The sequence below is a fragment of the Meleagris gallopavo genome, chromosome 1 (genome assembly GCF_905368555.1).
Source record: "Meleagris gallopavo chromosome 1, MGAL_WU_HG_1.1, whole genome shotgun sequence".
Classification (NCBI taxonomy): Eukaryota; Metazoa; Chordata; class Aves; order Galliformes; family Phasianidae; genus Meleagris; species Meleagris gallopavo.
In genome coordinates, this window is record NC_139404.1 from 35,385,317 (window position 1) to 35,401,645 (window position 16,329).

Sequence of the window (16,329 nt, forward strand, 5' to 3'; positions counted from 1 at the left end):
AACCGCAGCTCAATATTCCATTTGGAGAACTTATGGATCAACTTTATTTTTTAAAAGTTTGGCGTCACCACTCTGCGGTGGGAAAGTGATTGAAAAATGTGGCCAGAAGAAAGCGTTATTTCCCATATTTATTTTTCCATTGTTTCTGTACCTTCTCGTCTGCTGTATCATCATCAGCAGTTGTCACACTTTGTTCTGTGATGAAGACTGCAGAATAAAAATGTGAGAGCTGCTTATTGTACTTTGGCACTGTGGTAGCTGCCACAGCAAGTAATGCTGGGTAACGACCAAATTTATTTGCGACAGAGGTGTGTTTCCTTGGATCTGAACAGGGCAGGTCTGAGGGATACCTTTTAAAGGCTGACACCTTCCTGCTAAAAGCAATTCCTGCCTCGCGGCCACCATCTGGCTGGCCTGTGGTCTGCAGATAACAACCAGTCTGAGGCTGTTCTGGTGCTGCACTGGGGTCTCAGACATGGCCTTAGAGGAAAACAAGGGCCTGCCCCCCTCCAGACATCACACCTTGCACATTGCACGGCACTAATCGGGGGCAGCCTCCCTGCAGCAAATCTCCCCGAGGCAGATAATCCCACGGCAAGCTGTCCCTTCTGCCCCCGGACAGACCTGAATTAGGTCAGCTGGATTGATATCTTCTCATTTTGTTTAATACATTTTTTTTTCCCAATTGATACTAATGGGATTTATTTTGGTTGGTTTATTTTGTTTTTATATACATATATCTTTAACTTTTAATTTTTCTTTTGCCATTCATTTAAAACCAATTTGATTTATTTTTTTTCTTCTCTTTATTGCCTCTCTCTCCTCTTTCCTCCATTTATTGGTTTCTTTTTCCTTTTTCTTTCTTTTCTTTCTTCCCCCTTCTTTTTCTTTCCCTTTTTCCTTTCTTTCCCTCTTTTCTTTTTTTCCCTTTCTTCTTTCCTTTTTCTCCTTTTTTTCTCTCCTCTTTTCTTTCCATTTTTTCATTTTCTTTTTTTTCCTCTTTTCTTTTTCATTTTTTCTCTTTCCTTTAAATTTATTCCTACTTTTTCCCCCATTTCTTTATTCCTTCTTTTCTTCATTCTTCCTTTTTCTCCTCTTTTTTTTCCCTTTCTTTTCCTTATGCCTCTTGTTTCCCTTTTTTTCTCTTTCCTCTTTTTTCCCTTTTTTCCCTTTTTTCCTTTCCTCTTTCTTTTTTCCCGTTCTTCTCTTTCTGCTGTTCATCTTTCTTCCCTCTTTTCCTTTCACTTGTTTTCTCTTTTGTCATATCTTCTTTTCCTCTTCTTCTTTTCTTATCCTATTCACATACTATTCAATTCGCACTCTTATTATTTTTATTTCATTTTTAATTTACGTCCCTTCTTCCTTTGCCGCCCCCTCGCTCCCGACTGCACTTCTACTTCTTATCCGCGACCCGCTTATTTATTTATTTACCCGCCCGCCCCCCGGCCCCGAAGGAGGCGGGGAAGGGGGAGCGGCCGAGAGCGGAGCGGGCGAGGTGCGCCGAGCCGCGGCCGATGGCAGCGGCTGCCCGTCGGCGAGCGGCAGGCGGGCGATGGCGCGGGGCCGGGCGGCTTACGAGTACACGGAGGCGGAGGACAAGAGCATGCGGCTGGGCTTCCTGCTCATCGCCGCCGGGCTGCTCTCGCTGCTGGGGTTGGGCTGCTGCTGGCTGCGCCCCGCGCTGCAGGAGCGGGGCGGCGGCGGCGCCGCCAACTGCACGGTGCTGGCGGTGCGGCAGCTGGGCGAGCGCTTCGCCTGCACCTTCTCGTGCGGGGCCGCCTGCCGGGGCACCGCCCGCTACCCCTGCCTGCAGGTGCTGGTGCGCACCTCCCGCTCCTCCGCGCCCGCGCTGCTGCACGAGGACGAGCGGCAGCTCCGCACCAACCCCAAGGTGAGCGCGGGGCGGGCCGCGCTTGGCGGGTGGGGACCGGGAGGCTGCGGGCGGCGAAGGGTTGTGCCGAAGTGGAAGTTTCCTCGGTGCCGCTAAACTTCTGCACCAGCCCGTGGAAACCGGTGGAAAAGTTGCAGCCTCCGGGACAGCGTTGTTCCTTCTTTTGGGGCGGACGCTCGTTTTGCCTTTTAATGCCGAGCGAGGAGGAGGTGAGGTTAAGTAGTTTCCAGAAGAGCCCGCGTTTCCCACTCCGCGTCCCAGAGGAGCCCGCGATCGGGTTGTGGAGCCCCGCCGGGCTGGGCTCAGCGCTGGCAGCCGGCCCGCGTCCCGAGGCTGCCGCAGCGGTGCGGCTCCGTCCGTCGGGCTGCGCGGCCGGGCACCGGGCGTCGCTTTTTGGCCCTCGGTGGCTTTGCGGGCACGTAGCAGGTGTGGGTGAAAAGTCAGCGGAGCGGGAAGCGGGACGGTAAATCTGACGGAGTTTGGGTTGAGTGGTTGGCACCACTCGGCCGCGGTGAGGCTGCGGGGCTGGGGCGATGTGGGAGCTCTGCAAACTTCTCCCTTCCCGAGGTGCTGCTGCCCGTTGACTCCACGATCCCGCCTTCTCCCGCCCTTCTGGAAGCCTGACTGGAACTCGGAACCCCGTTCGGCCTCTCTGGGTTTGGGCTGCACACCTGTGGTATTGCCGGCTGATGGCTGAACCCGGCTGATCAGCCGAGACCGAGTAGGAAGGATGTAGTTTTGATATGATTGTGTTCTTTGGCTGTAACTGAGTTTAACTGAGTGGAAAAGAATGTAGAAAGAAATACTGCCCAACTATTTTTCCTTACCCATGCAATACCAGTACACAATGAGAATGAAAGTGGTTTAGGTCCCATTAGGAAAATTATCTTCTTAAAGGAGATAAAGGAGGTGTTCCATACTTTGGTTTCGTTCTCCTGGATTCAAGCCTGTCTGGCTGAGTGCTTACAAGCTTCTTTTTATTTGTGTCCTAAACTATTGCCCTCTTTGAGAGCTTTCAGGATTTGGTGCTAAAATAGATTGGGCGTAGCAACAGGCTGGGAATCCGCTACGTTTCCTGATTAGGGCCCAGTATGGATTTATGAACAAGCACCTGTGGAGCCCTTTAACCCTTCCTGCCTGCCCTCCTCCTGTAGCACACCCATACATGTTAATGGAATGAAGCACACAGCATGCTGATCAGCTCCCAGATAGGAGGGGAAAAAAAGCATGGACAGTTCTCTTTTGGAGGGTCTCGGTGTTCTCCATTCCATTTGGCTGCTTCTCCTCATGGAGTGGCTCTTCTGTTGTTGTTAAAGCAGTAGTGTGACAAATGCATATTTTTTGTTGTAACACGGAACCGTACTGAGTTGGCCACTAGTTGGTCTCCACCAGAAACATCCCTCATCCTTCAGATGAAAACTACTTTCTGTGGTAGAGTGGGCTGGTGTATAAATGCATCTGTCTGTCTTGGTGAGCTCCAGCTGTAGGAAAACACTTTTTTTTCTCCTGCTTCCTGGGATGATCGCATCACTCTATGGCCCAGAATTCATTTTGGCTCTTAAAAGATTATGTAGCTGGGTCAGAGTTAATCCAGAAATGTATATATGAAGCACTGCACGCGATTACATTTTGCTTTGAGAGATTTGTGGATTTCCTTTTTTTTTTTTTTTTTTTTTTTTTTTGTCTCAGGAAGAAATCTCAGCAGAGCGTCGGTAGCCTTTCTTCAGCTGCGTTGATAGCAATAATCATCTCCGAGATAAGGCTTAAGGGGGATTAACTGAGAAGTCAGTTTGTCGCTGACATCCTGGCCATAGAGTGAGATGTCTTCCATGGAGGGTGTGCCAGCACGCACAGCAGCGAAGGGCTGGGCTGTGGGTTTAGCTAGGCAGTATGATGTCGGATCTGCTGTCCTGCTTTCAGACTTCTCCTTACAGTCAAGCACTATTCTGGAAGATTATGCTGCTTAATGCTGCTGAGAGGATGCGGGACAGGCCCAGAGCCTGGGGATGTAATTTTCAGCGCATATGCACCTCTGCTCTTTGCCAGCAAAGACGGTCAGAGCAGCCCTTCCTTATTCTCAGGCCATGAAGACACCCCAGAAATGTAAGGGAATGCTTGCACAACAAGTTTGGAGAAACTCATCAGGAATCAGAAACTGTTAGTTTGAGAGGTGTGTTGTACTTTTCCAGTGATACCAAGAGCATACTTATACAAGCAAAGCTAAAAAGGGAGTAGTTATTATCTAACTTTTAAGACAGAGAGGTGGAACTGGGAGGCCATGATGTCTGCTTCATGCCAGTACAGCAGTTTGGTGATGGGGTTGGGATTCCTCCAGGGATGCTCCAATGGTCTTGAGTCATTGGCCCCACCAGCTGGTTCAGGGAGCTGGGGTAGATGAGGGGCATGTTGTTGGCACAGCTCCCACTGGGGACACTGGATGGGAGTAGGGACTTTGCCTGGCATGTGATCCCATGGTGGAGGCAGGACGGGTCCCTCTGCCACCCACTTGCTGTTGTCCTCAACCTGAATCCGTTTCACCACACGCTTTCCAAACTGCGATGCCAGGCTGTCTGCCATCCTCAGCAAACAGGACATGCTGCAGTTTGCCATTTGCCAGGAAGGCAGTCCTTGATGAGGCTCTTAGAGTCTGAGACCAGAGGTTTGCTCTTTCTTTTGCTGTCAGTCTTTGACTTGCTTCTGCTTTGGGCTCTAGCATCTGTTTGTGCTTGAGATTTGCTTGGCCTCCTCATGCAGGAGATGTCTTCTAGGCTTGAGACAACTCTCCTCAGGGCTTAACCAGGTCTGACTTCTTTTTATAAAAATATTACTGAATTAGGCAAGAACTGATCTTTGAAAGTATGAAATGCAAGCTGGAAGCTAAACCAGGGCTCATGTCTCTGCTTCTCCTCCGTGATATGCTCCAGCAAAGCATTCAAAACAGCTAGGAGTCTTCTCAGGTATCTGCAGAGACACTGGTGGGGGAGCATCACATAGCAAACACACTAGACACAAAGCTTACTAAAACCGTGGTGTGAAGTTGTATTATCTGCTCTCTGACACTTTTATTGAATTGAATCCTGAGTCATCTATCCAAACAGCAGTTTTGACTGAAGAGTGAATATTATTAGCTTAGTACTGATTTTGAGCTGCGTAATTGAGACTGCATTTAAATTGCATAATGATGTTATTGTTGATGTGATATAGTGTAGGAGGTGCACCATGTACTGATAGATCCTATGAAAAGCTCTCTACATCATTAGGTTTATTCTGAATGTCTAATCTTGAGTGCTGTTCTCCAACTTCTTTGTAACTGATTTAAGAAAAAAACATCAAAGTATTATAGGGTGGGACCCTTGTACTGAAAATGGATGTTGCTTCTTGGGCTGCAATTAAGTGCAAGGCATCCTAGCCTGCTTTCAGACACTTGGCATTTAGTTACATTTTGATGGTAGGATTTCACACTGTGTATTGTGGGGGAGGACTGCGGAATTAACCTTTCAGAAACTGCCTGTTGCCAAAGCTGGAGGTCATCCCAGGTTCACCTACCATGGCAGTGGAAGTTGCCAGATTATTCTTCCCTTCTATCCTCTGTGAACAGTGCTTTGGAGAGTGATGCACCTGGTCAAGTAAAGTGCCCAAGAAATGTGCTTGGGAGGCTGAAAGAAGAAAGCTTCACCACCTACATAGGTCAGAAGGAGCCAAAATGAACACTAGGTTAGTGAGAACTATTGATGGCATACTGGGGAAGAAAACAAGCTCCAGTGTCTGTGCAGCAGGTGATAAATACAGTTTGGGGTTGGACCTAAGCTGTTGCCCACTGCTCAGGGCCTTTACTGGGTTGAGTAGATATTTCAGGAGGACCCATAGGATTCATATGATGACAATTCTTCCTCAGGTAGGGGCCAATCCTTTCTGTGAGATAGTCGTTTCTCAAGAGATTCAACCAATGAAGTCCCAGTGATTTATGACAAGTTTCCATGTGTTTCCTTTGTGTTTTTTTTTCCCATGAAGATACAGAGAGAAGAGACAGAAACAAACCTAGTGTGTTTTCAGATCAAGATAAAAGGATGGGAACTACTGTAAAAAAACAACAACAACAACAACAACAACAAAACACACACACACAAAACAAAAAAACAACCCATAAGCAACAGAAAAGTCCTCTGTGATGAGTCTGCCCTCAGAGACTGTAACAGTTAGCTGCTTGTCCATTCTGATAGACTTCTCTTGGAAGAGATCTCTGTAGTTGTTCCTAAGTATAAAATTCAGGATGGGGATAAAGAATATTTCACCAGATTGTGGAGCTTGTGAAAGATTCACAAGTTATCTGGGGGACATGGAAGGTCTTTGAAGGATCCAGGAAAAGTTTTACCAGCAAAGGTGGTCTTACTGCCCATGCCTTATGTTATCTGGGGATAAGTTCAGCTGTGTTACTCAGGTTGTTTCAACGTCTCCTGTAATGATCTCTTGTCTGGATGACTGGTAATTATAGGAATTTTGCCTGGACACTGATATTCCAATACTGCCACTGTTGGATTCAGTTTGTATTTTCTTGTTGAATTCCCTGTGGCTGGAAGGGAAGAGTGGTGTGCCAAAGGCACATGGTCCTGATCAGTCTGCTCTAGGCAACCCTGCTTGAGCAGGAAGGTTGGATCAGATGGCCTCCAGAGGGCCCTGCCAACCTCAGCCATCCTGTGATTTTGTGAAAAACAATACTTGGAAACAATGTATGAGTGTTGGGAGTGACCCAGGGCTGAATCTCTGAAAGCCCAGTCTCAAGAGAGCTGTGGCTGGGGAGAGACTGCCCTTGATCTCCTGGGGCTTTGAAGCAGATACCCAAAGCCAGGAGCCAGAATCTCGATGGCTGACTTCTCTGTGGTAGAAGAAAACACTGAACTGCTCTGCTCAGGTGAGCCTTTGAACTTTCTGTGCTGCTTTTTGCTCATTTTGTAAAAGTAGCATTAAAAGGTTTTTGTGCCAGAGAATATCAGCTAGATACCAGATATCTCATCATCTGGAATTTGCTGGAATATTTTGATTGTTTCCACGTTCATCACAGCAACAAAACAAACCAAATACCCGTAGGTGTTACATGGCAAGTTGGTTTGGTAACAGAACATAACATGGTAAATTCAAGGAACGTTTGATTTTTGTGTTGAAGGACATGGTTTAGTGAGTACTATTGGTCATAGGTGGATGGTTGGACTGGATGATCTTAAAGGTCTTTTCCAACCTTGGTGATTCTGAGATAAATCTTTGATATTGTTTCTGAATGTTTCTGAATTCTTTTCCAATACCTGCAGGGTGTAACTAGCAAGTCAAGTGAACTTCAGCTTACTTATTGGTTTTCTTTCTTTGGAGCTTGTACTATTTTTTCTTTGCCCATTTCAATAGTGTTGGCATTAAGAGAAAAATGTGGAGAAAGTGATGCCTGGTGTTCTCAAGCACAGAAGTAACTCTGTTTTGCTGTGTGTGTTGACAGTGTTCCTACATCCCTCCCTGTGCCAGAGATGATCAGGAGAACTCTGAGAATGTCACATACAAGCAGAAATACTGGAAAGAGAAAGTGGGTTCACAACCATTTACCTGCTATTTTAACCAGCACTTGAGGTAAGTAATGTACATTAGCATAGATGGAAGTGCTTATATATGTGTTTAGCAACTGTCTCTTGGTTCTTTCTGCATAATATGTATGTACATACAAGTAGTGATGAGGCTTAATGCAAAGAATTTTGTGTAAGACAGCTCTATTGGTGAAAAGCTACGTGGGAATGGAAAAGCATTTTTACCACTTGAGATAAAAATACAAAACTCTAAGGAAAGTTCCCTTTAAATCATGCAGTACTGTGGCAAAAAGCATCTTTTTTTAGTGCCTTGATGGCAAATTGCTGATTTGGGTATTTAGTTCTTTACCTCAAGGAGAGAGAAACCTTCTTGTGTTCATGAGGGGCTGGAAGAAAAAGACCAGTAAATAGTGCAAACTCACTCAGGAACTGTGTTCACAGTGGATTAATAGGTCAGATACATTCAATAAATATTCACAGAACTGTCAGTTTTCACACATGCTTGGAAAGTAGAAAGTTGTAACTCAAAGTATCACCGCTTCTATTTTATTCTTCCTTTTACTCCTGGTGCTGGTGTGACTTGCATGAACACAGGGTCACATCCAGTCTCCTTCCTTCAGTTAACAGGAAGAGGGGGGAGCACTCTTGCTCGCCTTGTTCTGATGGTGATGTGAGGGCTGTGATGTGACAGTGCTGTGGGGGCTGGAACTGACTGTACTCACAGTGTGCAGGCATACTTGGAGGAATCTGACAGAACAGCAATGAAGGGGATGACAGGTCCATATAGATGAGGAAGTGGAAAGAAAATACTTAAGGTCTCCAGGTCAGCCAAGGTTTTGTGGGGCTTAGTTTCCAGTTCCAGAGGGATCTGGCATGGAGAACTGAAGCAAGCTGGCAGACGCAGAGAGGCCTGACTCCTCTGGACAATCTGCTGGACACCTCAGGCCTTCAGGTTCCTCCTACTCTGGCTATGGCTGTCATCCCCTCCCTGCTGAGAATGTAGGCCTAGTTGGCATGCCCAGGAGAACAGTCTGTTGTCTCCAGCCAGCTTTTTGCTTGGGGGAACCACCTGTGCCTTGTAGCAAAATCTGGTTGTTTCTTATGGTAGGGACTAAACACTGTCTAGAGCTTGTAAGTTGGGGTGTGTTCTAGGGACTAGTGACTCAGGACACCCTGTGCAGTGGTATCGCACCTGGTCTGGCCCTTGCTAGGGGCAGCCTTGGTCCACAGGATGGGCCAAAAGGCTGCTGACCAGGCAGGGGATGCTTAGATCTTCTGCAGGCGACATCGTGAATGGGATTCATCTGAGACAGTGGGTGAGATGCTTTGAAAGTTAGCCATTAGTGACAGTGGAGAGAAATAGGATCTTTAAGTCTCATTCAAAATAAATGCCTGACATATGCTGGCTGCCCAGAGGTGTTTGTCTCTCTCCTGTAGGGAGCTCAGGGCGATATGCCCAGGTGCAGACACCCAGGTGGTGTTCTGGGGTGGGTGAGCTGATTCTCATGTCACATCTGCAGGTGAGACTGAGGCAAAGTTATCAGAGACTGTGTGCTGCCTAAGGTCTGCCATTTGTTCTATGCCAATTGTGCAGCACTTGGGCAAGGTTTTTTCCTTATATTTGCTGAGTCCTGTATTGTTAAATGTTATTGCCAAATGTTATGGCTGCCTTGAAGTGCTACTTTTTTTTGATTGTACAGCAATTTATATGCAGCAGAAGAAAGGCTCGCTGCCAGAGATACTTGAAGATAGTCTAGGTTGAAATGTGTACACCATCAATTTTCTTCTGGAGATAGGAATAAGCTTTGAAAATTACGTTTTGCTGACTCTAAGGGTGCTTGCTAAGGTATACATTTGGAGCTATGATAATTAAAGAGCTTGCCAAGCAGGAAAAATCATACAAACAGAGGGAAAAATATGTTCACTTCAGGAAAGAAATGTGCAAATCTTCTGTCAGCATTTTGTGTGCTGCAGTAAACTTCTCCTTGTCAGTCTGCCTAAGACATGTAGAATATAGTGATAGGACCCCTAGATAGAGTAGTACTTGTAATATCAGTAGCTTTTTGAAAGGGTAGAATAAAATTCTAGAGAAATGAATTGGCATCATCTTCTCTTCACAAAATTTAATTTGGTTATGCTGTCAGAATTGTTACTGCATGTGGAACTCACTGTTGGGCATCTCCTGTAGGCTGGTGGGGCACACTTCAATCAGTTTGAGAAGAAAGACATGTGGACACAGTGCTAAGGGGCGTGGTTTACTGGTGGGACTTGTGAGGTTACGTCCATGGTTAGACTCTATGATCTTGATGGTATTTTCCAACGTAGACAATTCTGTGATTAATTTCTTCAAGTTATAGGTCTAATCGATACCAATCACAATGACAAAAAGACAATAAAGATCTCCATCAGCTCAGGGCCCTCAATCTCATGCCATGCAGAGATAGGCAAAGGAACATATGTCAATTTAAACGATGTTATTTATCTTCAGCTCTAGGCTCATCCATTATAGCAAGAACATACTGTGGTTGCTTTTCTGCAGTGTAGTTTATACCTCTCAATGTTGCATGGTGCTGCACACAAATTCACATCAAATTTGAAGAGCAAATAGTAGTGACTAGTGAGTATTGACCACCTGTATGGTGTTGAGCATACCCTGTAGGCTATTTACCTGGGAATAATTCTCTGCAGAAGCCACGGGTGCTGCAACCATAGGGCTGCTCATCCATATAGGGTGGAATAGAAATCTTGTTCTGCTTTGGTACACACACAGTTCTCTCAATTAATTCCCTGCAGTTAGAAGACAGTGTTGCTATTTCCTATCCTTTCTTCCACTGTGTTATTCATGGAGCTGTGCTCGGGCCAGGGGGCCAGGAAGGCACTGCCCCTGCCTGTGGCATGCCAAGGCCTTGCAGCAATGGAAGAAGCACTAATGAGTGCTTGTTGTAATGAAGCTGAAGGCATGTGAACCTTTTTGGGCAGTGTGAGTGCGTGCAGATAGCATATATTTAAAGATACAGGCAGACGTATTGAATACAAAAAATGTATGTAAAGTTTCCTTATCCCACACCCCCACTTCTGTGGCTTCTGCTGTGTCACAGAAATTCCACAGTGTAGTAAATAAATGATAACGGAGGCATTTACATGCCTGTAGATTTTTGGTCCTGCATGACTTTCTGGTAACCTCTGCAAGCAGTTCTTTGCATGCTGCATGGTAATTGCTCCATGGGGTCTGGTGGAGATCAACTTCACTCAGTGCGCATTCATCCAGGCAGCCCTGCTCAGAGGCAGAGAGGCTATGACCCTGAGCAAGAAGTCCTCCTAAAAATTAATGCTGTTTTGCCTTTTTACAACGAATACAGATTTCTGCCTTCCTTGTCTGGGCAGTAAAAGGGGAAGTTATGCTTTCAGAGTTAAGGTTGAGATGTCTGTAGGTTTTCTTGGTTGTGTTGGTGGTGCTGTGCAGTGTCTTCCACTGTAGGAGCAGTACCACATCTTTGCAGTGTGCATTGTCTGCAGAGATGCTGTGAGCAGTTAACAGGGAATTGTTTCCTATTTTCTATAAAGTATGACTCAAGGACTGCTACTGCAACTACTGTTAATAATAACATACAACTAAAACCAGCGCAAATACTGAAACTCCACTAATTTCACACCTGTTTTCCAAAGGGAAAGAGCTGCAGCCTTACCTGCAATGAGGGTTGGAATCCATCACTGCAGTCACATCAGATATTCTCCTGAATCTCTTAAGATTCAATTAAAAGGATATCTTGCTCTCCGCAGCCATACTTTCTTTCTTTAATTGAATCCAATTTTCTAGTTTATTGGTGTGCCTTTTGTTTTTGAACTCTTTGTTTATTATGTTAATATGTTAATGTTAATATTAATATTGTTAAAAGCACAAACTTCAAATTCAGTCTCTTGCAAGCTTAGAGCTGAGAGAACTGAGTGCTGTCTATTTATGGTCAATTAGCATTCTGTTAATCACAGGTCATGATACAATGAACAGAAGGTAAGCAGTACTACGCCTCCCAGGAAACGATTTTTGTTTAGGTGCTGCCATTAAGGTGGCATAGATGGTGAGTCTGTGCACACTGTGTTATTTTATTCAAATTTCAGTCTCCACTTGTGCCTGATGATGTGTTTGGAGGATTTCAGCTGAACAGACTTCACATCTCTGCTGTTGAATGCACCTGAATTTCTTTTGATCAATTTTTATGTAGCTGAGTGTCAGCTTTTATGTAGCCAAGCTGCTCATGATCACTGTTGGTAACACAGAGATGCTGGCGTCTGCCAGTGTGCAGGCATCTCCTTTAGTTTCTTGGTGCAGCAGGAGGGGGTTCTCTGTGTTTCCCCTGGCTGGGAGTGGTTCCTCAGGGCTGCATTCTGGGTGTGATGGAGCTATTGTGGGAGAGGTGCTGCAGCCACTGTACCAGTGACTGTTCCTGCCCATGGCCATGCTTAGTTCTTGGGGGCAGGAGAAGAGAGCCCACTGCTGGTCTGACAAAGCTAGGACCAATGGTGTGTATTTTCCTAACTGGACAAAGTTCGCTTCCTTCCTTTGCAGATGGTTTTCCAGCAGTCTGCCTGTATCTGGCTGGAGCTGGGAAAGCAGCCAAAAAGTGCAAATGCTATGAGACTGGCTTAATAACTCTGTTAAGCTGCAGGGAAAGCAGGCAGAGCTAGGGCTGAGAACCTGCCTGCACGGGCCCACACCGTCTACCACGCTCGTGGGAAGCAGGTGGGCACTGAGCTGTCAGACACTTGGCCTGGCTGAATTCCCATTGAATTCTCTGGAGGCACCTCCTCCTTGCTTCCCTCCTCTGTCCTTCACTCTGCTCCCTTTGGTGATGGATATGCCAACCACGTGGCCATCTTAGCTACCACTGCCCAGTCCCCACAGGGCCCTTTGGGATGTGCTCAGGTGCTCAGGCCGTGGACTGCTTCGGCTGGAGCCCAGCCAGGGCTCACAGCTGGGAGAGGAACTGTAATCGCACCTGGAATTCCTCTTGCGGTGTCTGAGGCCGTTTCAGTTAGAAATACGCACGTAAGATGTCTTTATTGCTTCCACACCAGATGCATTCCATTGGTGCCGGGTGGGTTCACGCTCCTTCCCTTTGCAGGCCAGACGACGTCATGCTGAAGCGCACCCACGACGAGACCGTCCTCTTGCACTGCTTCCTCTGGCCGCTGGTCACCTTCCTGGTGGGCGTCCTCATCGTGGCGCTGACCGCCTGCGCCCGCAGCCTGGCTGCCAGAGCAGAGGCCATCCAGAGGAAGAAGCACTTGTAGCGGGGCTGCGGGGATGGAGGCCGCCGGGGAACCTCGCTCACGTGGGAAGGCTCAGCACACTGTGAGGCTTGGCACCGCGCGTCCCGGCTGGTGGCAGAGCTGCTCCTGCCAGAGGGTTAATCTTGGGAGTCCGCCCTGCCCAGCACCAGCTAGCTGCTTCCTCTGCTGCGGCAGTAAATAATTATCTGCTACCAAAAGCTCCAATCTGCACCAACACACTGTGCTCTGTCCGCCCTCACCGGCAGCTGCCCGGCTCATAGCGGTGTTGAGAGACAGTTTCTGAAAACACTGACGTGGCTCATTTATTCTCTGCAAAGTGATCTTTGCTATTGTTTAATATCAAATATTTAAAACATTTCCTTTATGATATAGACTGTATTTCCAAAGTAATAAAGTTTGGCTGTTTTGTTTTTATATCTTTGTTTTCTCTTTAAAAAAAAAAAAAAAAAAGAGTTATGACAAAGATACTGCTGTGCCTACTTGGTTATTTGTCACTGAGTAGAAAACTTTCACTTTAAAACTCAAGCTTTCACGTCTATCCAGATGAAATCCATCATCATCACCTGCTCAGTGCAAGGAAATGTAAAAACCTCCCAGAAATATTTATCTGAAAAACAATACTGGAAAAGGCAATGGATAAGGCTGGAAAAGGTACTGGATCTGACCTAATTACTTCAGCTGTATTCGGTCCCTACAGCTTTTCTTGTCCCCTCTCTGTCGTCCCAGGATGCTCCCAGGCTCTAAAGAGCTGCAGTGGTGTTTGGTGTGGTTGTACCTAACTGTTATCAGAGCTTCTCCAACCAACGTGCTGCAAGGGACTACTGGAGCATCACCTGGGCCCTGCCTGCTCTGGGATGCCTGCTCTTGAAAGGGACCGTCCCACCCTGCAGAAAGGAGCATGAAACGACTGCCAGGATGAGCAGAGCTGCTGAACTCCCTCAGCACGCTCTCACATTCTCTGTGATCGTGAAACATCACCCACATGCATGTGGTTTCAGGTTTGGTTACCTATTTTTTCCCCGAAATTTAATACTTGGTAACTTCTCACAGGTACAGGGAAAAGCTGTGGTTTTCTGCCTGACTATATTTCCCTGTTTTCCCAAAGGAGGAGGTGTGCGGTGACACAGATTCTCTCAGACTGCCAAGCCAGTAGCAGAAAGCTCACAAATCCAGATTAACAAAATCCTCTCTGTCTGTGCTCCAGAAGCTTTTGTGCCTGGTTTGCGTGGCCAGTTCTCTGTGTAGAAGGCAAGAAGTGAATTGAGCTCACGCATCTCACTCCATCAGATGTCATGTTCCCAAATGGGGTAGAAATGTGGCGGGGCCTCTGGAAGTGAGTAATGGTTACAGGGATGACACTGCAGAGAGTTTAACAATCACTACAAGTTAAACATCACAACTGACACACCTCTGTCATGCCGGAATGTGATGTTGAGGAAGAATAGCTGAAATTCACTCTTCTGCTGCAGCATTCTGTGCTTTGTTGGTTCAGACAAGTCCTTCTAATCCCTGTGCTTGGTGGAAGCTGGGGATTTCCTTCCAGAGGATTATTCACTGATTCCCCTTTGGCTTTGTGTGTTTTCAGCTTTTATGGTGTATTCTCTGAAGTGTCTGCTCAGCCACACATCTGCTCTCCTCAGAGCCATCCACAGAGCTGCTTTCTGCGTGTATTCAATATTTATGCACTCTTGCTTTGAGGAGTTTAGTTCCGTCATGCTCTCTGTCTCTCTGCTTTAGCAAGCTTCGCTTTCCCTTCCACTCAGAGCAATTAAACCGGTTTGTTGGCACAGCATCTTTCTCTGATCACTTCTTAGGAGCCAGAGTCCCTGCAGTGCTGTCTGTCTGTCTGCTGAGTGCTTTGTCCCAATGGGACCACACAGCCCTGTCGGCACCCCGGGCCCTGGCACCAGCACAGCCAACCCTCATGGGTTGTCTCTCTGAGTGCTGGTGTGAGAGGTGAAGGGGAAAATTGGCCAGTGCTTAAAAACTTTTACGAGTAAGATGCTATCCTAGGGAGGGAGGAACACTGAGGATACGTGTAATGCCTGGTGCTTGGAGTTTGAGTCTTACTGGAAGCTGCTCAGCACTGCAAATGCAGGAGCTGGCCAGTGACCCAGTGTACCTGCTGACTGTAGACAAAATGGCCAGAACTACTTTTAAGACTGAAGTCTCCACGTGGAAGAGGATTGTGGCAGAACAAGGGGAAATAGCTTTATACAAAGAGAGGAGAGATTTAGGTTAGATGTTAGGAGGAAATTCTTCACTCAGAGAGTGATGAGGCACTGGCCCAGGCTGCTCAGAGAAGCTGTGGTGCCCCATTCCTGATGGCATTCAAGGCCAGGTTAGGTGAGATCCTGGGCAGCCTGAGCTGGTGTGTGGCAACCAACCCACAGCAGGGAGGTTGGAACTGGATGATCTTTAAAATCCCCTCCAACCTAAGCCGTTCAAAGATTTTATGATTCCACAAATGTGAAATTTTGCTGCAATATACATTGGCAAAGCAGTAAATTGCACACAACTCTCATATCTACAGTGCACAATTTCCAAACATGTAGCTCATACAGCAGTCCATTTGCAATAACTTTCCAAAAATGCTATGAGAGTTGCTTGAATCACCTTTATATTGCTTAAAAAAAAAAAAAAAGTAAGCTGCCTATAATTTAATTTAATGAGCTCATGCCATGTCAAGCATAAATTCACACAACAGACTTTTTGACTATATTTGCACGCCAACTGCCATTCACCAGAAGTAGTAGGAAAAACCAAATATTAAGCTTTTTGTACAACTGCTTGTTCAGCTAACAGCAGCAGCTGGATTCTGGACAAAACACACCCAGCACCTCAGGAGCCCAGCATCCAGGTGGCTTGAAAGGAGCCTCACCAGAGATAGCTCAAGAAAAGATGCAGGTAGGCAGCATTTTGTTCCAAACCCCTCTAGAGTGCCTTTTTTAGGCAATTCCCACCTTCAGCCCAAGATTAGGGGAAATCCAGAGCTAAGATGAGGAGCAGCCTCTGGTCGTGCCCTGCAGAGCATAGGTGTGTGGTCAAGACTCCTTGACACACACCCGCCTCCAAGAGGCAGCCTCGGCTCCACACTGCCTCTGGGATGCAACACTTGATGTCTGCATGAGATATCTGGTCCCATGCCCGAGGTAGTGGCTGCAGCATGAGAGAGTGACTTGGGGCCATCAAGAAGACTGCTTTCATTTGAGGGTGAAAATGAAGTTTTGGAGGGATGTAGGTTTGGCAGCCTTCTACACAATGATAAAGGCTGAACTGTCTTACTTGGCACTATTCCTCTGAAGAGTAGTGGTTGAGGCAATTAAAAGCTACTGCAAGGCTGTTTTGAGGCTGGGGGGAAGTTTGGAAGGACTCGATATCCACTGGTCACTATGTCCAAATGTCAGGTAGCCTAGATCCCAGCAACTTTTTTTTTTCCCCCTCAAATATCAACCTGATAAAAATAATCCAACTTCAGGAAATAAATGGCTAGCTTTTGTTGATGGATTTTTGATGCATTAATTTTCAATCCTTATTGAAGATATCAAGGCTATGAACCTAAAAGCATCCAGATGAATGCATCCC

The 16,329-nt window shown here is 46.5% G+C and overlaps 1 protein-coding gene across 1 annotated transcript; it reads left to right on the forward strand.

The window, feature by feature from the left end:
* The first annotated feature begins 1,424 nt into the window (after window positions 1-1,424).
* On the forward strand, window positions 1,425-13,158 carry KCNMB4 (potassium calcium-activated channel subfamily M regulatory beta subunit 4). The gene is made up of 3 exons (XM_085221256.1): window positions 1,425-1,891; window positions 7,374-7,501; window positions 12,576-13,158. The coding sequence occupies exons 1-3, from the start codon at window positions 1,553-1,555 to the stop codon at window positions 12,742-12,744; spliced, it is 636 nt and encodes a 211-aa protein (XP_085077382.1). The 5' UTR covers window positions 1,425-1,552; the 3' UTR covers window positions 12,745-13,158.
* The last annotated feature ends 3,171 nt before the right edge of the window (window positions 13,159-16,329 follow it).

Coding starts and splice junctions, on each gene's coding strand:
- KCNMB4 (XM_085221256.1), top strand. CDS start 1,553: ATGGCGCGGGGCCGGGCGGCTTACGAGTACACGGAGGCGGAGGACAAG. Junction 1,892..7,373: donor AGCTCCGCACCAACCCCAAG/GTGAGCGCGGGG, acceptor GTGTGTTGACAG/TGTTCCTACATCCCTCCCTG. Junction 7,502..12,575: donor TATTTTAACCAGCACTTGAG/GTAAGTAATGTA, acceptor TTCCCTTTGCAG/GCCAGACGACGTCATGCTGA.